This window comes from Daphnia carinata, chromosome 1 (assembly GCF_022539665.2).
Source record: "Daphnia carinata strain CSIRO-1 chromosome 1, CSIRO_AGI_Dcar_HiC_V3, whole genome shotgun sequence".
Taxonomy (NCBI): domain Eukaryota; kingdom Metazoa; phylum Arthropoda; class Branchiopoda; order Diplostraca; family Daphniidae; genus Daphnia; species Daphnia carinata.
In genome coordinates, this window is record NC_081331.1 from 13,268,029 (window position 1) to 13,287,755 (window position 19,727).

A 19,727-nucleotide genomic window follows, 5' to 3' on the forward strand; every position below is an offset into this window, starting at 1 on the left:
CATTTTGGATTTAAGAAAAACTATAAAGATCTTTGGACATAGCTTATGATACACTTTGAAATCATGGAGCAAATAACTGTAAAAACATATGTGGAAAATAGTCCCACAAATAAAAATTGTTATCAAAATAAAGAACGATTTGTTAAATCAAAAACTGCAATAAAATCAAGTTATTTATTTTTTGCACCATTTCACGTTTTATGGCAACGTCGTCGGGTTTTCCGAAAATAAAAAGTGGAAGCACTACCTTCGAGTAGACGAGTTACCCTACATCGCTAAGCACACTGTTGGGACGTGGGAGCTTGGAAACGCGTCAGATATAGCGAAGTAGTAAAGCAAGGGGTGAATCTGTATTGTGGTTTTGTATCAAATAACTCGGATGTAAACTGGATCACTATCGTACCAATCGTTTATATTCCTTTCGTGTTGGATGTCTTAACTTTGCCGTTAGTTTTCGCGTCTACTACTTTAAATGGACTAAGTAATTCGAGAGGGGAATAGCATCGTGAGAGGCGTGAAGAGGATAGTTCTAAGTTCGAAAAGTGTTTTTTTTTTTAGTGATAGAAATGGCGTCCTTAATTTCACAAGATATATGGAAAACGTGGGAAACACATGGCCACACTGAATTGTAAGTCAGTGCATCTTAGGTTTGATTAGGAAAAAAATGAAGCAATCTGGAGTACATAGCTTCTTCATTGCTTGATTCATAAGAAAAACTTTGGTGTTTAGCAATTTAGAGATTTTTTAAATTGTATTTGATGAAGTGGCCCATTAAAATACTTTTCTGATTATTTGCTCTAGTATGAAACTGCTTGCAGGCTGGATTGGTTCAGACAGTAGTAGTCTTCCTTCCATTGATAACAAAGGTTTGTCTCTAAATGATCTTGTGTTTCCTCATGTTATGTTATTATATATTTAGAGCTGTTTCGTGCCATATACGAGTTTTTTTGGCAAGCCATCAGAGGTGGAATAAAGAAGGATTTAGTTTTATCAGCCATTGGAGACATTTTGGTAAAATCCTTCAATTTTAACAATGTAATTGTATTCACAATTTAAACATTTTTAAAACAGGGTTTGCATGGTGATCTAGCATCAGTGACACTAGATGTTCTGAATGTCATTGATCATGAAACATTGGTAACTGAGAATAATGATGAAAGACAGAGATTGTGCAGCATGTTGAAGGAGCTGGAAAATTGGCTTAGTGATGCACTGATTAAAGAGCGGTTGGAAATTGATACCTTACAAGACTGCAGCTTACTAAAAACAAAAAAGATATTTTACACTCGTTTCATCAAAGTGAAGACAAAGTTATTTTACAAGCAGCAAAAGTTCAACCTTTTACGAGAAGAGAGTGAGGGTTATGCCAAGCTTATAACTGAACTCAATCAAGAAATAGATGATACAATAACTCCTCTATACATTTTACAAGTAAAAATTATGAATTTCCATTGGATAAAGAATTTTGTCTTTCAACGTGCCCTTTATTTGTAAAGGTTATACAGTCTTTAATTGGCTGCTTCAACTTAGATCCCAATCGTGTATTGGATGTTATTCTTGAATCGTTTGAATGCCGGCCACAACTTCATAGTCGTCTTTTTGTTCCGCTAATTCGATCGTACATGTCCGATTCCCTGACTTTATGCGAAGTTTTAGGATTCAAATTTACGTCGTACGACCCGTCTTCTACGCCACGCTCTCTGTTCGTCATTACCGCGCTTTTACTGCAGCACGGTGTTATTCGCCTAGATGATATTTATCGTTGGCTTACACCCAAAGACAGCGAAATCGAGGAATCTGCTGCCAAAGAATTAGCAGACGCTAAAGAATACGCTCGCCGAATGAACATCATCAGTGTACCGAAAGAAGATGACAAAATTGAAGAATTAATTGAAGAAAGGGCACCGTACAACCAGAAGTTTGGATTATGCGAAGCTCTTCTTTCTATTGGAGCCTGGGAACAAGCTTCAACGCTTCTTAAGCGTCACCCAGAATTCTTCGTTACATCATATCGCCCAATCTCAAACAGTGTCTGCAAGCTCGTCGATTACGTCATTGAGCCAGTTTATCGTAAACGATGTTGCATTTCTCCGAAGCTTCCAGGAAAACCCGTTTTGGCGGTCGGTGTATGGAATTTTCCCAAGACAGCCAAGGAAATGAGTGAATTGAGAGAAACAGCGTTTCCAATGCTTCTCTCTTTGGGACCGCATTTATATAATGATCCCGTCCTCCTCCACAAATTAATTCGCTTGTGCAATACTGCATTGGACGATTGCGGGTTGAACAATTCGAAGAAAGTTCCAACCGAAATGGATTCACTATACTTTGACGTCCTAACTCTTTTTGATGTTGTCGTGTTGCCATCTCTCGCCCTTATGGAATCCAATTGTTGTGTAGCAGAAGAAGTCTGGAATGTTTTGAAGAAACTACCCTACGAGCACCGATATCGACTATATGGACTATGGAAAAACGACACATTCCAGAGTCACTCGCTGCTCATCCGTCGTAAGGTAGATTGTGTCAAGCGCATTAAGTACATCATGAAGCGTGTGAGCAAGGATAACGTCAAGCCGACTGGCCGAGTACTTGGGAAACTGAGTCATAGCTGTCCTGGCTTTCTTTTTGACTACATCCTCTCCCAAATTCAAATTTACGACAACCTGATCGGACCTGTTGTGGATTCACTCAAGTACCTGACAAATCTTTCGTACGACGTTCTGGGTTATTGTGTTTTGGAAGCTCTTTCGAATCCGGATAAAGAACGCACTAATCATGATGGAACCACCATTTCAATGTGGTTGACTGCGCTATCAGCGTTCTGTGGTGCAATTTACAAAAAGTACAACATGGACCTCACTGGACTACTTCAATATGTTGCTAATCAGCTGAAGGCACAGAAGAGCTTGGATCTTCTCATTCTTCAGGTACTTTGGCCGACATGTTGTTCATTGTTTCTTCTTTTACAAGTATTTTTCAATAGTCAGAAACCATTTAAGGGGTATATTTCTGCTTTGAGTGAAATCATTGTTGCCTTTCATTAAATTTTGCATTTCTATCTAGGAAATGGTGCATAAAATGGGAGGAATTGAAGCGTCTGAGGAAATGACCAAAGAACATATGGAAGCAATGCAAGGTGGTGAGCTGTTAAGAGCAGAAGCAGCTCATTTTGGTCAAGTACGAGTTACAAAGAAGGCCGCTCAGCGTTTAAAGGAAACTTTGCTAGAACATAATCTGGCAATACCACTTTGTCTTCTCATCGCCCAACAGCGCAACTGTGTCGTTTACCGAGAAACACAGAATAACCATCTAAAGGTATTTTGGAATTTGATGTAGTAATTAGATTAATCAGCATATTGTAACCTTTTTAAAAAATTTCTATTTTGTAGCTTGTTGGTAAACTTTACGACCAATGCCAAGATACTTTAGTTCAGCTTGGGACATTCTTGGCTCTGAACATGAGTGTCGACGACTATGTTAGACGACTGCCGCAGTTAGGCTCTTTATTATCTGATTATCACATTCATGCTGATGTCGCATTTTTTTTGGCACGCCCGATGTTTGCCCATTCAATCAATTCCAAATACGATGAGTTGCGGCGGGCTGAAAAGAATTCTAAAAATCTTCTTCCAGCACAAAAGACGCAAAAGTACTTAGAGGTAAGTGTCCGTTTGTCCGAAGACTTCAGACAGATTAAACAATTTTAGCGTGAACTTATTTGTAGGCTGTGCGACTGGTCATGACTCCTATTTGCGAATCGGTCCGGCCCTTGTGCGCTCCTAGAGTGTGGGAAGATCTCTCTCCTCAGTTCTTTGCCACATTTTGGTCGTTGACCGTCTATGACTTGTCGGTGCCCAGCACTGCGTACGAACGTGAAGTGCAACGACTAAAATTGGCGATTCAACAGACAAATGAAAATCGGGACTTACCTGCCAGTAAACGAAAGAAAGAGTTGGATCGTTGTACGGCACTTATAGATAAGCTTCAGGAAGAAGAAAAGAAGCAAAAAGATCACAATGAACGTATAATGGCTAGATTGACACAAGAAAAAGATGGTTGGTTCCTTTGTCGAGCAGCGAAATTAGCAAAAACAGAAACAATCACACAGTTCTTACAACTGTGTCTGTTTCCTCGCTGTGTTTTTACCGCTATCGATGCCTTATTTTGCGCCCGCTTTGTACAGGTATTATTGCATTTTATTATTTTTATTTTGTTGTTTACTTCATCTATGCATTCTTGGTTTGCAGCTAATGCACAATTTGAAAACGCCCAACTTTTCAACTTTAATTTGCTACGATCGCATATTTTGTGATATCACATATACTGTGACGTCATGCACTGAGAACGAAGCAAATCGTTATGGTCGCTTTTTGTGCGCCATGCTTGAGACTGTAATGCACTGGCATTCAAGCAAGAAGATATTCGACGAAGATTGTGCCAACTATCCAGGCTTTGTCACTAAATTTCGGGTCGGCAACCAGCCTTCAGAAACGAATGATCATGTTGACTTTGAAAATTATCGGCATGTCGTCCACAAGTGGCACCACAAAATTGCCAAAGCACTAGTTGTGTGCCTGGAGTCAAAGGACTATGTACAGATTCGAAATGCGCTGATTGTCTTGATACGTATCTTGCCATTCTTCCCCGTCATAACACCACTTGGATCGGTAAAATAGCCAACATGTTTCACACATGATTGTAGCATAAAATAATATGTGATTTTAAATAGGTAATTGATCGGCATGTTGAATCCGTGCGCAATGAGCAAAAGGACAAACGGCAAGACTTGTCAGCAATGGCGATTTCGTACAGTGGGCAGTTAAAGAATAAAAAAGCATCCATGATTCCAGAATACGACTTCCATCTTGTGAACAGGAAACCTGTAAGCTTCAAGTAAAAGATGTTGGTATTAAAATACAGATCATTTTTCCCGTTTTTAAAAGGTTACAAAGGCGGCTCCACAAAATGCCCATCCACCTGCTGGAACCACAAATACTGCTACGCAACCCGAAAATGGAGTTTCAAAACACGAAGGAGTAAATGGTATGATTTGAAACGGTTCGTTTACGTAACATTCAGCCTTAACCAACATTTATGCGCGATAGGAGTGGATAAAACATCGACGAACGCACAGGACACTCCTTCCTCTACGCAAAGCGAATCCCAATCGAGTACCCCAGTGACCGCCGGTATGAACAAGGAGATCAAAAAGGAAACTCGGTAACTCATTTAATTCTGTACTAATCGAATAAATTTTAAACTCGATTGTGACCGTTAGAGAGACGAATAAAGTGAAAGAAAAAGAAAAGGACAGGCACAAAGACGTGGTTGAAAAGAGGGAGGAGACCAGCGATCGAACCAGAGAGAAAAGGACCAAAGAAAGGAAAGAAGACAAAGAAGAAAGGCCACATTCGGGCAAGGTAATAAGAGTCTACGCACACGTTATTGATACAGGTTTTAACTATGATGGTACTAGGCTGATCGTGAGGAGGAATGGACGGAACGTGACAGAGAAAATTACAACGGATCTAGCGTTGAAGCTACCGATCCCGACCGAGGTATGGTGTCTTTGTTTTGTTTGAAATCAAAATTTAACGCTGATTAATTTTTCTAGTAGATTCCAAACGCCGGAAGACGGATGCTAATTTAACCACCAAGGTTAGTATCAAGGCGGCCGACCTTGACCTTTGACTTCAGTCTGCGTCTTCGCTCTTCTCAAGCTGTCACTCAACGAAAACAAAAAAAAATCATATATATAAAAAAAAAAATTTATAAGCTGCGCCCGCACACCGTGTCTGCGACTTCTCCCCTGGTCGTGCGAGTGAGGCCCATTCGCTCACAGTAAACCAATCCGTCCACGTAGCGCCAAATGCGGGACAAGATCAAACCCAGTGTAGGCCACTCAGTCACATTGTCAACACGGAAGACATTCAATCGTAGAAGCTGTCTCGGAATCCCTTAATTTAAAAAAATCATATTTGCCTGTTAATATCCCCGGAATGTCGGTGAATCGTAATGCGCCCCTCCATCCATGGAATAACTCACGTGCTTGTAAGACCGGAAGCCTTGTTTTTTGCAAGGAGCACACTTAAGCCCGGGTTGCTGTGCAGTCACGTCCGTTACAATTTCGGCATGGCGACGGAGTTGGTCAGATCTAGCAGTTGCATCTACTGTTGCATACGGATCAACAGCAGCTTCTTCGGCAGACATGACACTAACCGAGAACTTCCCATCGCCATCGAGGCAGAGCCAAGCAAAAAAATGTTTTTGTTTTGGATGAAAAAAACTGGTCGACCGATCACCCGACCTGCGCGGATATTTGGACTGTGATGTCGAATGCCCTCAGTGTCTTCGCGTGGCTGCGCACATCCCCTCACATGCTCGGTGCTGGGGTAAGTTACGACCCAAATGATATTGGTAGGAGATCGTTGATGGGGACAGCGACAGAGACGAAAATGGAGCTGCTGCGAAAAGGGGAAAGTGTCCCGGATTTGTTGTACATTCTCGGCGTATCAGGCGTAAGGCAAAAATGTCTTCCTCTCCAATGTGTGAATATGAATTTCACCTCGCATGCATTTTACCGTTCATGAAACCCCCTTGTTTCCCAAAGATGCGTCCAATTTGGTAAATTTAACACCTCGAGTTGTCGTTGCAGAGTCGTCCTTCTACTCCTGAACGTGAACGTGAGCGCCGCCTGGAAAAGGCTGAGCGGAAGGAACGACGAAACATTCAAGAAACCGAAGAAGAACGACGCGAAAGGAAGGGCGAGCGCAAAAGGGTATGTACTTGTTAATTATTTATTTATTTTTCTTGGTGATTCAATTATTTTATTTCTATCTTCTTAAGGATCGACTGCTGGAGGATGCTTTAATGGATGTGAAGCGTCGCAAAGAGGATGAACGAGAAAAAGGTATTTGAATTTACACTGTCTTTATTATTCGCTTCCTTGTTTCATGATAGTTTTTGTCATTTGATAGCGAGATCTCCACGCCACGGAAACGGAAGTCCCTCGGATGGAAACGGGGACAGAAGAGTACACAACAGGGTATAGCAGCATGTTTTTATTTTAAGTGTTTAATGTCAGTATAGTTTATTCTTTGTATGTAGGAATCGCCTCTTTCACGCGAGGCTTCGGATCGGTCATTTGAACGCTCAGAGAGACCGGAACGAGCCCGTCGCTCCACGGATAGTAAACGAAGATGAGAAACGAGAAGTTAAAAACTGAAGCGTCTGCTCATATTTGTCATTTAAATTCTGTTTTTAGGGAATTGAATTTGTCATGTTAGATTCTTTCCTTATTGATTTCCTTGAGGCCTAGACAATAAATTCATTTCATCGTACTAGGGTGTATAGTAAATCCATTTTCGTTGGGTCCTCTCCTGTTTTTAATCGACACAGCTTATGAGTATGGTTACACCAGAGGTGAGAGGAGATTTACAAAACACATAACATGAATGTGATTTTCAGAAAATTCCAATGACTGGGATTTTACAGATTTGTTAGAAAAAATTCCCATGGTAATTCACATATAAAAGCACGTCTTTTACGTTTATCTCAAAAACTTAACATGTCACGTAAAAATAAAGCTAATATTCGTGATTCTCGATGAATGTTGAATGCAAATCATGTATAACTAGTTGATTATTTGATATTTTTATGCAAACATGCCATATAGTTTCTTAAATAAACGTAAAAAAAAAAGTTAAGTTAAGGCTCTTACAAAAATTTTATTCATTCCCTTCCTTATTTCCTCACTTTTTACATTTTGTTCGGAAAAATACAAAATAGTCAACTTACTGTACATGGTTTAGATTCGAAATGTAATAAGAATCACGAATATGACCTTTGTTTTTCATTTAAACCCCAAGTTTTCGAAACAATGGTAAAAAAGGTGCTGCAGTATGAATATTCAAAATATTTCAACAACGGGCAATTTGACGAGAAAACGAATAAGATTTTCGAAATCAGCATTAAATTTTGAGTATCAAGTGTGATTTAGAACGATTTCCAAGCGATTTGGTATTTTGGCCGATTTTGACAAAAGTGGAAAGGCTATAGCCTTCCCACTTTTTCATTTTTGACAAAAATCTAGATGTGGTTAAAAATGCATGATTCCGATTCTAAATCAAACGATAATTACGAAAAATGACTTTATTTTTATGTGGGGCGTATAGTTATCAAGTTATTTGAATTCAAAGTGGTGGTACTCGAAATCACTTTAATTTCGATTTATTCAAAAATTGTTAAGACCAACACGAAAACTAATATTTTATTGGGAACCAATCTTCATTTTGATTATATATTTAGTGAATTACAGGTGAAAAATATTAAGCACAGATTTTGCATAAGAGTCAGATTTCAAAAATAAGCCCGACAAAATAAGCCCGACTTTCGTTAAAACGAATCTTTTTCCTAAAAGTCTAGATATAACAATTTAAAAACACTATTTACATTCTAAATTGGACGATGAATAGGGTGTTCCCTTTTCAGTTTCATTGAAATTACAAACAAGTTGAAAAAAACAAGACAACAGGAAAAAAAATGAAATACATAAAAAAGCCGGGATTATTTTGTCGTTTGTTATTTTGTTATTTTTAAGCCTAACAAGCTACTATAATAATAAAAAGCCCAATGACAAGATACTTCAAGATATGACATCACATAATAAGGGACAGAAAGAATGAATTGTATATATTTTTTTCGTTGTTGTAAGCTTTTAAACGTTGTACTTATTTTTGTTTGTTTTTGCTGATGGGTAGTGTGAGTCGCTGTTAGAGGATGAGGCTCGGTTTTTGTTTGTCAACTTTGAGCAACTGTATCCTTTCCTCTTGGTACAAGCCACCGTCTCTCTCGATAACTTGACATCGCAAACAAACCATTCTAGAAATACTAAGCCGAGACAATGAACAATTTCTGCGCGATTCCCTTGTATAATGACATCAAAGTGATATCGCAGTCAAGTGCGAGAATGACTGATAAGCCGTGTTACTCATCACAAAATCGGACAGATTACATTATACCGTGATGCCAGTTGCAACTTTTATTATTTAGACTAAAATTGACAATTCTGTATGTGCATAGAGAAACAGCGGAATGACAAATCTCGATTGGTGAAATTTTTATTAATTAGAATATCTTTTTTGCCACTGTACTTTGAAGCAACAATCAATGTCTGGTCTTGGCTGACTTGTTTAGAACCGGAGAACGGGTGCAGCCCGCCTTCACGGTTAAATTTTCAGGTTTGGACCAAGAACCATCCTCCTGAGCAAAAGTGAGTATCATATTAGTATTGAACATCAGCAATGTATTTGTGGCTTCATACTACCTTCAGAAAAACAACTTCCATTTCGGTCTCGAGCTGTAAGCAGTCGAATGTTTTTCCCTTTTTTCTGCTTTTGCAATAAAGACATTCCAGTTCGTAAAACATTGATGGGATTCGGTTAGTTTGCATATTTTCTTTTACAGTGAATGGACATTCCATTGACTGCAATGCAGCAAAAAAAGAGAAAAATTACCTTTTTAAAAAGATATTGCTCCAAGACATATAGCGCAAATGTAACAACTGGAGGCCGGGATGGTAAAATTTGAAGTACTTACATTGCCAAGTTCCCCAATCCTTTCAACTGAAGTCTCACTTTTTATTCTACTGCTCCTTGTAGCCATATGGCTGTTGTGAGAAGAACGGATTTTATTCGAACGGATTATGTCGCATCTTGACGGTAAGGGAAGTATGCAGATAGAGGAGGCAATTAGTAAAATTACAAAGGAAAATAGTCGCCACATGTTGGACTTGCTTCAGTAAAACTAAAATGGTAACTGGATGATAGTCGTTGAAGTAAGCTCGTTTTTATAATAATACCGGAAAACAAATTATATTCACAGTTCTACAGGTTCTTTACATCCTAGATGGGTAGATGGAAAGCCCCTACCAGTTTTTATCCCCGTGCAGTAAGTTTCAAACGAAGTTTCCGTCCCCCCCTCCAGGGGCTTTCTTATCATGCACGAAGTACGGCGATAGCTTCGTGTAACGCCGTTTTTCTGCTTGGTTTCAATATAGCGTTTAATGGACGTTGGAGTTTCTTAATAATTTACAGTTTCCTACCAGCCCAATGATACTGAAATACTAGCCAATGCTTGACAACTTAAACATTACAAAATGAAAGTAAAGCTTCGCCAGAGAAGATTTCGAATTTAGCCTAAATTCTCTTTGCATTGCAATTTGTTGCAGAACATTCTCTCATCCCAATATGTCGTGGATAAAAGAAAGCAAATGTTCTTCTATCAAATTTATAGCTTCAGTGTGCTACCATTAATTCAGACCTTATGTATTGGCACCCGATTTACCTGTATGTTACATGATCTGTAACACTTATTCGCTAAGAGCCCGCGTAACTGAACGGCATCGAAGCATATCAAATCGATGCAAACTTGCAGCGCAGCATTCACGTATGTCGTTAAACATGTCAATCTACCGTTCTGTCAATGATAAAAATTACAAAATTCTGAACTCACTTCAAATCTACTTGACTGGAGCCAAATATCTAACCATTGACACATGAACTAAACTGTTACTGCTGGTATCTGAGAAGTGAGTAGAAAATTGCATTTTTTTGAGGATGAACTGTATTGCTGCTCATTAAACCAGATGTTAAGGGAGTACAGAGCACAATACTGATGTTCAAGCAATGCTGCTGGAGTTGGAGGCAATCCTGGGCCATAGATCAGCACACTCCTTGGCAACAGGTCCAGTGATAGCTGATCCCTTCATTTCTCCTTTGTTATTTACTATCACTCCTGCATTGTCTTCGAAGTATATAAATACTCCATCCTTCCTTCTAAATGGCTTCCTCTGCCGAATAACTACTGCTTGCATAACTGAAAGATAGAAAAATTAAAGTTAGATCAATTCCTCCTGGATTCAATAATGTTCTACATGAAACATGGCAGTGTCAATGCCGACAGGTCAAGCAGCTTCATGGAAAAAGCTCTGAGTTTAAGACATTCTTTATTCTACCCTCTGAAAGTTATAGAATGGCAGAGAAACCACCATCCATTTTTTGCTGCACGAGGGTTAACATGATAGGAAGTTTTCTAGTAGATTACCTTTTTTCCTCAGCTCTGGTTTACCCTTCTTCACTGTAGCAACGAACATGTCACCAACACCAGCAGCAGGCAAGCGATTAAGACGACCCTTGACACCATAAACTGCAATGACGTACAGGTTCTTTGCTCCTGATAATGAAAAAAATTAGCATACCAACGAATGCTTTAAAGAAAAATAATAGAAATGAAGACTACAAACCTGTATTGTCAGCACAGTTCATGACGGCTCCCACGGGGAGACCCAAAGAGATGCGGAATTTTCCACCCGCGGTTCCACCACGTCCTTGTCAAAACGATTCAGAAAATTGCAATTACACATTCTCAACAAACAGATTACATTGTAAATGTACACGATAACTAATAAAAGTAACGGATGTTTTAGATAAATGTCGATGAATTGACAGAGAGCATACCTCGCTTAGACATCTTGTTGGCCGAAAATGAAAGAGTCTCGAATTGAGAGTCGAGACGAAAAGAAGCAGGCGAAAAGATCGAACAGCGGTGTCAGATGGAATTATTCAGCCTTACTTTTCACAAAACATTTTGCGATTCATTCTCAAATAATAAACTATGTTTAAAAGATTCACAGATTTTCTATTGAAAAACTTTCATAGCCAATAAAAAACATAAATTGTATCTGAAATATTATTAGTTAAATTGATGGAATTGATTGTTTAGGCGATGCATCATTCTAATACAAAGGGCTAGATGCCGCTACGCGTTACTGCTTTAACTTACCTTCGCTGGATGGCGTCTGCGAAAGATTTGATTCAAAAAACAATTTCCTCACTTAGCTTTTCAGTATTCTGGTTCTTCCTTTTTTTCAGTTAAACGGAATGACTTGCAGGGTCGTATTCTTTCATTTCAAAGAAAGGCAATTGCCTAAAAGTTTATTGGACAACTGTAAAAAAAATAAAATAAAAAAATAAGGCTGTCAGCACCGTAATCTAAGAATAACAAGTACAAATCGTTCCCATCTTGTTTGGGCGTGTGTATTTATTAGTCTCTGCAATACAAAGAAGGATGTCTGGTCTGGTTAGGTGGCAATCAGAATGATGAAACTAGGAACAGTAGACACAACAAAGAAGCCACGAAAGGTCATCGCCTATATAAAAAAATTGGAAGGAAGCGCGCCGCTAACAACAAATGGAGGACCATCTGTTTTGTCTCGTACCCATTACACCACTTCCACTTCATCACCTCTATAGGGGGAAACAACCAGCTAGCCACGACGTTGGCATGCTTTTTCTTTGATTACATTTCGCTTTGCTTTTTCTCTCTCGTCTTGTCTGTTTCCTTACCCACACATTTGCTGTGGCAAGGTAAACGTGGAACTTCTGGTTTCGGATGTGGCCGACCGCAACCGTATAGCAGCAAGCCGACGAACAAACCGACGGTTGTAATCATCTGTTGTAGTTGACTAGTTCGCGGTGACAGTCGTGCCAACAAAAGGTCAAATCTGAGCCTATCTATTTCCAGCAGTTCTTTTATATCTGCTGCTTTGCCTCGAATAAGCATCAACGCTTTTACAAGAATCGCTTGCGCTTTTCACTCTGTTCGATTCCTCCTCCATTGCAATAATAAAAGCGATTGACACAACAAGGCACAAAGCAAATCTGCACCGTAGTTTTCAATCACCACCCGCACTTCCCCATACACAATACGGGATGATGATTTAAAAAATAAAATTCGAACCTTTATGCACGTATGAAAACCAGAATCGATTCATGAAGGGCTTTTTGTGTGCGCACTCAGATAAAGATCCCTTTTTTTCTTTTCTACTTTTGCATGCGTGACAATAAATCAGTAAGCCGCAGAACGAGGAGGGGACGAGATAGATGTTGTTGCTGATGTAACAGGGGGGAGGAGAAATTGAAATTCAACGATTTCTGACCTTTGGCTTTTTATGCTCATGTTCCCAATGACCGGCCGATATGGGCCGTAGTTTGTTGGCTTGTGACTATCATTGCCGAATCATCAACGAGATTCGATCGATCAGTGCCCATTCTGGCCAGCCTGTCGGCGCAGCACTCGCCAGATTAAAAACATTTTATTTGCTCGAGTCATTCCGTATTGGACGTCACATGTTTCCAGTGCACCATGTTGAATGATACTTATTTTTTTGGGGAGAGGAAAACAATAAAAGAAAAAAATATACAGTGTAAAGAATTGTTTCTTTCTCGCTAAAAAAAACGAGGAACTGTATAAAATTTCAGCGGAAGCGTTTATCTGTTAAGGCCTAAAGTAAGGTTTCCTATAATGACAATTAAAGTTGTTGTTGAGACAGTCAGTATACTTTACTTTATTTAGTTTCAAGACGGTTTACGAGTCAACTGAACGATTGTGGTCACTGGAAGAGGCGGCGGACCGCAGGCCAAGTTTATACGATAAAAATAGTTAGTTTGTTTTTTTATTATTTTCTTCCGTTTGGTAAATAGCATAACAATACGTTATGGCTTGGAGTACTATTTTCCGCGTTGAATGTTTATAATAAAATGTGTATTGACTTGTCGAGCTGGCACTTTGGCACCGCCAGAAACATCTTCCTTTGAGGAAGATTTGCATTTTTCTTGGGACAGATGTTCCTCCGCATTCTGCATCACCTAGGTCTGTGCTAATTTTTTTGACAAAAGCAGCTTATTATGTTTTAGAATTTTGATTACACGTAACTAGCATCATTAGGCACCGTAAGAATAACCTCCATCGCAAACGAATTATAAACAAACAAACAAAACTACTAATTATTACGGGCCTATTTATCGTCATTCAGGCAGAGGCACAGCTCTTGTCATCAGTGCATAATCTTGTAAAAGTAGAACAAGAAAACCGAGAGCCGGATGTCGGTAATATCAGAGCAAGTGAAAAGCCTGCATCGATAGGGTCTATAGATTGAATTTTATACCAAAAAAATATTGTGCGTTGTATCCGTAACGGCCCTAGCATGAAAAAGGAATATACGAGCCAAGCGCTAAATACACATGACCATAGGCTGCCGAGTGATAGGGCGTTGGAGCGAGATGAATCTATTTGTTTGGTGCTCCACACGTCGGAATATAGAGGCGATACAAACCGTTGAGCCAATGAAAAAACGAGTCAAACGGCCAACAAACAGCCGTGCCAACAAGAATAGCTCACGGTGGAAATATAGCCGTGAATCCATCATTTGCATATGTAGGCCTTATACGTCTATCGCGCGCTGGCGCATGCACGTCATGACATCACGATGAGGCCATAAGAATGGACGGGGGGGTCCGCCTCGCCCACAGCACGGTTTCAACATCAGCTGCATGCACCATCGAGTCAAATAAATGCAACAACAACAACAACAACAAACCACACACGGCGATGAATCGGCCAGACAGCGAAGAAAATAACGAAGCCAGCACGGACGCATCAGCGCAGTGAGGCAGGGGAGAGAGAGATGAATGTATTAACATATCCACGATACGCCTATTGTTGGCTGTGATTACATATTCTGGCGTTTGCGTGATCATCGCCCCCTTCGCATTATTTTCCATTTCGGAACCGAGGGGAGTCGCAGCAGCAGCAACAGCAAGCGAACTCACGTTGCACGCATCTCTGCCTTTTCTTTTTTTTTTTTTTTTTTGAGCTTATTTTTTTTTACATATCCCTCCCCATCCACGTATATAGCAAACGCCAGGGCATGGGCGCCCTGTTGTTGCATTATGTATCCACTGAGAAAATGAAATAGATACATAGATGGCGTGTGAACATAGCTGATTGGTTCCTGGTCCCTAAATCTCTTGACTGCCACAAGTATTATACCCTCCGAGCTATCTGCATAATGCGTCAAGTCTTTCAAGAGCTTCATTTCAACAAGTAAACTTTAAAAAAGAAAAACAAGCCCTGCTCGACAAGACAATAGTTTTGTACGTATATCGGCCGTGTAATGTAACCCACGATGATCCACTTTGTGCGAGCCTAAAACGAAACAAGACGCACAGTTGATGTATTTATATGAAACCCCGCCAGTTACTTACACTATTTGTAGCCAGAGTTTTAGCAATTTCGGGAAAGAAAAGCGAGCGTGTGCATTGTGAAAATTTGAAAATGTTCCCTTATTTGTTTGTCCAACCAATTAACAGTAAATCAAAAAAGTAAAGTGAAAAGCATGTGAATGGCAAACCGCGAGCTCGAAATAGATTTTCGAATAATAACCCACCTGGTTGCCTGCCGGTGCTTGTTTGTAATAATAACGCACACATCGTGTGTGCAATGGCGTGCGTTTTTTCTTCGCTACAGAGCGTCGCGACGCCATATTACGTCCTATTTCCCGCTAAATGTTATCAATACAAATTTAGCCAGTATATCCGCTGGAACCTATTACGAGCTTAGATTGTCACGCATCTCACGCACCACCTATTCTATTCTGAGCAAGCACTTTCACCAACGTGCAAAGTGGTTATGTTGATCCAATTTTCTCGGAAGGTATAAAGAAGATAACAAGCGCGATCAAGTCTTTTTTTTCTCATTTGTTTTTGTTTTGTTTTTCTGATTTGATTTGTCTTGTTATTTTTTTTTTTTTTTGTATTCACTTCTCTCGATTGCCAGCTGCTGATTATAATTGAAACGCATGCGAGTCGGGCTGACAGCTCGTTTTTCCATCGACTTCGGAAAGGGCGCCCTCCCATCGGCCAAGTTTTTTTTTTTTTTTTTTTTCCTGCCGTCATCCCATTTTTAGAAACGAGATATATATACTAAATCGGTATGAAATTGGATGACCCAAGATGGCCCCAGCTGATTGGCTATTGGCCCGCGGGATTATTTCTTTTTTTTTCTTCCTATCACGCACGCCGTCAGACATTCCTTTTTCGAATTGTATTATACTGTAAGGAATGAACGTGCATCGGGACGGCTTCGGCCAGAGAAGGTAAGGTATGTGCCTATACTCAGAACAAGTCTATGTATACAAATTTACGCGTCACGGAATACAAAAAAAAAAAAAAAAAAGAAAAAGAGAGAGAGAAGAAAAATTAATAAAACAAGATGAAAATGGGAAAAGAGGAGAGAAGAGTAAGATTGGCTGACGGCGATGGCTTATTAAGTCGTGAAGAATAATAAACTCATAAGTTTTACAACGTTGGCTAGTGTGCTATCTTTCTGTACGTATAGAATAAAGATACGAAAATGCAGCGTGCAGCTGCAAATCGCACAATACAGACAAGGTGTTCCAAACTTGCTGCAGGCAGCCGGATGTGATAACAGACGAAAAAAAAAAAAAAACACAACACCAACATATCATTGTGTTTCAGCTCGAATTGTTGCACGAAGTAAATTGACACACGCAGTTGATCGCTAAAGGCAAAAAAGCCAGGTGATTTAATAATCAGGATTATGCTTATACACTGCGATGGTAATTCAGTTTTCTATTACGTTTTAAAATGCGCCGAGTTAATTCATTTTCCCCCTACTCAATTTTTTATTCCGGAATTGACAGGCGACGGATAAGACCCCTCCCAGTTTCTAAAGAGAAATTACGTACACAAACCATCGACGATTTTTCAGATTGGGTTACCTCGAAAACGAAAAAGGTGGAAGTACGTCCTACGCACACACACACACACACACACACGAAAAGCACAATCGGATGGGTTAATAGAAATAAATGAAGAATATTATTTTGGTAAATCTATCCGTGAGCTGACGCGTATATCAGCTCGTTCCTATTCGATCCACAAATGGGGACAGAAGGGAGGGACACACACACAAAAAAATGTCGGTCTGATACGGTTTGTCATTAGTTGGCACAGACACGTCCCATTTGTAACTGTCGGTTTGATCAATAGTCGGAGCCGCCGACGCTGCCGCCGCCACCGCAATGTTGAAAATGTTTCGTTTTCTGTGTCACTCGCTGAACATGTTTTTTTTTTATTTTTCCTCGTGCCGCCATAACTACCCTCTACATGCGAACGAATATTTTGATAAAGAAAATAAAGAAAACCTTAGTGTGTATACTCTGTAATTACACGCGCACATGAAACACTTGCGGTATTTCCTTGTTCCGTTTATCATTAAGGAAAACTTCGTTTTTTTTTTTTTTTCATATTTTGACGCGATATAAAGAAATGATTTTTAGTAGAAGAAGAAGAAAAAAACGCATTAAAAAAACAATGCGTTGGGGTATATACGGACAAGATATGAAGACGCTGAAGTTGATTGAACTGTCGGGTTTCGTACACGAGAAGAACTTTTCTTCGAAGAGAAATGGCTCGAAGAAAAAGAGGGAAAACAAAAATCCGAGGGAGAGGGGGGTTCCGAGACTCTCAAACGAGCCGGAGCAGCCACACAAAGAAGACTTGTTTCCTTATATATATTCACTTAAAGGTGTTGTAAGGAGGAAGAAAAAAAAATATATATATAAAAATAAAAAAGATGGAGGAAGAAAAAAAACAAAAAAACAAGAAAAGTTTCAACATCTTTACAAAAATTCGAATAAGGCCGACCTCATTCATTACATGCAGTAGAGCTGTCTAAACGCGGGCAAAAGAGCGGTCTCCCTTCATCTTTGCCTTGTTTCTTGCCTTTTTTTAACCTTCGGTTTTTTTAGTTTTTTTTCAAAATTGAGGTGGGCCCACCTACTGCTATGCGCAGTACATCCAAGGCTCTGGAACCCCCCTCTCTTTCACAGCAGACGGATACATTTTGAGATTTTTTTTAGTGAGCCGAGTTTGGAATATCTGGTTGGGGCCACCCACATTGTTGAGGCCCTTATTATTGTTTAGAAGAAAATAAGGAAAAGGCTGGAAACCCAGAGAGCCGAGATGTTGGATGATGATGAGGCGTGTTCCTTGTATCTGCCGACGAAACAATCGGGCCCGGACGATCGCTGAGACGCTCAAGCTATATTTTTTATTCTTCGTTGGACGACGGCGATGATGATGATGGTGTCTCCTTCTCTTTTCTTGGATGTATCGAGTCACGGAACACCCTACGGGCCTTATTTCACGTCTGCCAGATGATCAGCCTCCGCGAGTCTATAATCCAACCGTCTTTTTTTTTCCTTTTCGAAGAATAATTTTTTTTTTTTTTTTAACAAGTTGATATTAACAAATTTAGATTCTTGTCTGTGTAATCAAGGTTTAGCTTAAACAGTGTTTGATATCAGTATTACAGGTGAACAATTTTTGCCAGTCGTTCTTCTTCCTGGAATTTTTCGACCAAGCGTGTTGTTGTGTTGCTGATTAAAAAGTTCATCAAGTTCATGGCTCCCGTACATGCCAACTCAATTATCTGAAATAAGAATTGTTTAGAAAGAGATGATGATGATACATTTTTTCTTTGTTTGTGGAGATGGGGGGGTTCCGTTTTTTTTTTGTTTTTTTTTAAGGGGAAGGTAAAGATGGCCGTTGTGCGCTAGATGATTGGTCGAGAGCGCAACTATAGGCTTACGTGTAGCATAAATTAGTTACGGGTTGGGGGAGCCATCAGGGCGCTCTATTCTCTCTCTCTCCCAACCATCAGTCCCTAATGATGTTGTAGGGGGCAGCACGTAATTAGGGTGGGTCGGTTGTTTGCTACGAAAAAAAATATATATATATGTGGAAGGTATCGCAGCGGAGAGGGTGGAGGGAGAAGCGAAACAACAACACAGGGCCATGAAAGGTTAAAAAAAAAAAAAAATCCAAAATATACAGAATAAATAAATAAAAAACATGAGACCTAAAAGGCCGAGGCTGAAAAAGAAAAAAAAAAAAGAACGCGGATGGAATAATAAAGTAGATTCATAAACCAATCATGAAAGAGCTGCCGTTGCTGTCCTGGAAAACATAGACAGAGAAAATGAGAGCCACTTATCTCTTTTCGTTTGTATAGTTTTTAAGTCTTGCCAGAAACGCAATCATCTATATAGGATTCCAGAATAACTGGCTCGTTTATTTTATTTTATTTTTTTCGAGAATAAAAACGAACAGTCGGTCTTATGTTGTTTCTTTTTTCCATTCTGACATTACTATTTATATCTCTGTCTTTCTTATATTTTTTTTTTTACCTTTCCTTTTTCGAGTGCTGTTGTCCGCCATCTATCTAATGATCTGAACGAATAGAGAGGACTGTTGTTCTCTCGATGCCGCGGCCGTGTTATCATCATCAGTGGCAGCAACAAGAAAATAACAGAAGAATAGATTTTCTTTTTCAAAAATGCCTAGAGACAAGAGTCTTTTGCCTTTTCTTGTCGGGCGCTGTATACTAAACGAAACAAAACAAAAATTTCGTTTTTTTTTTTTCTTTCATTTCTGTCTCAATACACAAATGGAAAATAATCTAACGTTTACATTAGCGTATAGCTTGGCCATTGAATTGTATATTCTTTCACGTATAGATATATAAAATACATAGTCCTAGGTAATATAAGAAACGAACAAAAGCTATTGCGCTGCACGGTCATTTATTCTATGCCACCTTATTGTACAGAAAGAAAACAAAAATAATAATCATTTCTATTAATCAAGTTGATATTCACAGGGCTCTACGATTATAGTCGCACAGTTTCGAAACACTTAGACAGTGTGTCTGCAATAAAAAAACTCTTGGATGGGCCGATTCAAACCACAAGGTGCGTAATTTACCAAACAAAACGTCTTTCTAAAGAAAGTCCTGACTTTTTCCTG

General features: G+C 39.4%; 2 protein-coding genes across 4 annotated transcripts; one reads left to right on the forward strand and one right to left on the reverse strand.

Moving 5' to 3' along the window:
* Positions 1–257: 257 nt before the first annotated feature.
* On the forward strand, positions 258–7,337 carry LOC130690972 (THO complex subunit 2-like). 3 transcript variants are annotated; one of them, XM_057513860.2, is made up of 18 exons: positions 258–628; positions 802–866; positions 920–1,011; positions 1,072–1,431; positions 1,497–2,924; positions 3,061–3,312; positions 3,387–3,656; positions 3,722–4,180; positions 4,245–4,664; positions 4,727–4,879; positions 4,941–5,040; positions 5,103–5,217; positions 5,276–5,417; positions 5,474–5,530; positions 6,707–6,775; positions 6,844–6,907; positions 6,975–7,042; positions 7,105–7,337. In XM_057513860.2, exons 1-18 carry the CDS (start codon positions 567–569, stop codon positions 7,198–7,200), a joined length of 4,272 nt encoding a protein of 1,423 aa, XP_057369843.1. In that variant the 5' UTR covers positions 258–566; the 3' UTR covers positions 7,201–7,337. The 3 variants fall into 3 exon arrangements, 1 of the variants encoding a protein (XP_057369843.1); XR_009420700.1 differs by having other exon boundaries at positions 259–628; positions 5,474–5,555; positions 5,612–6,775; XR_009420701.1 differs by having other exon boundaries at positions 259–628; positions 5,474–5,555; positions 5,615–6,775.
* A 3,259-nt stretch (positions 7,338–10,596) lies between these two features.
* On the reverse strand, positions 10,597–11,589 carry LOC130690984 (large ribosomal subunit protein uL14). The gene is made up of 4 exons (XM_057513871.2): positions 11,514–11,589; positions 11,300–11,383; positions 11,101–11,229; positions 10,597–10,872 (listed from the first exon to the last, which is right to left on the reverse strand). Exons 1-4 carry the CDS (start codon positions 11,524–11,526, stop codon positions 10,676–10,678), a joined length of 423 nt encoding a protein of 140 aa, XP_057369854.1. The 5' UTR covers positions 11,527–11,589; the 3' UTR covers positions 10,597–10,675.
* Positions 11,590–19,727: the final 8,138 nt, after the last annotated feature.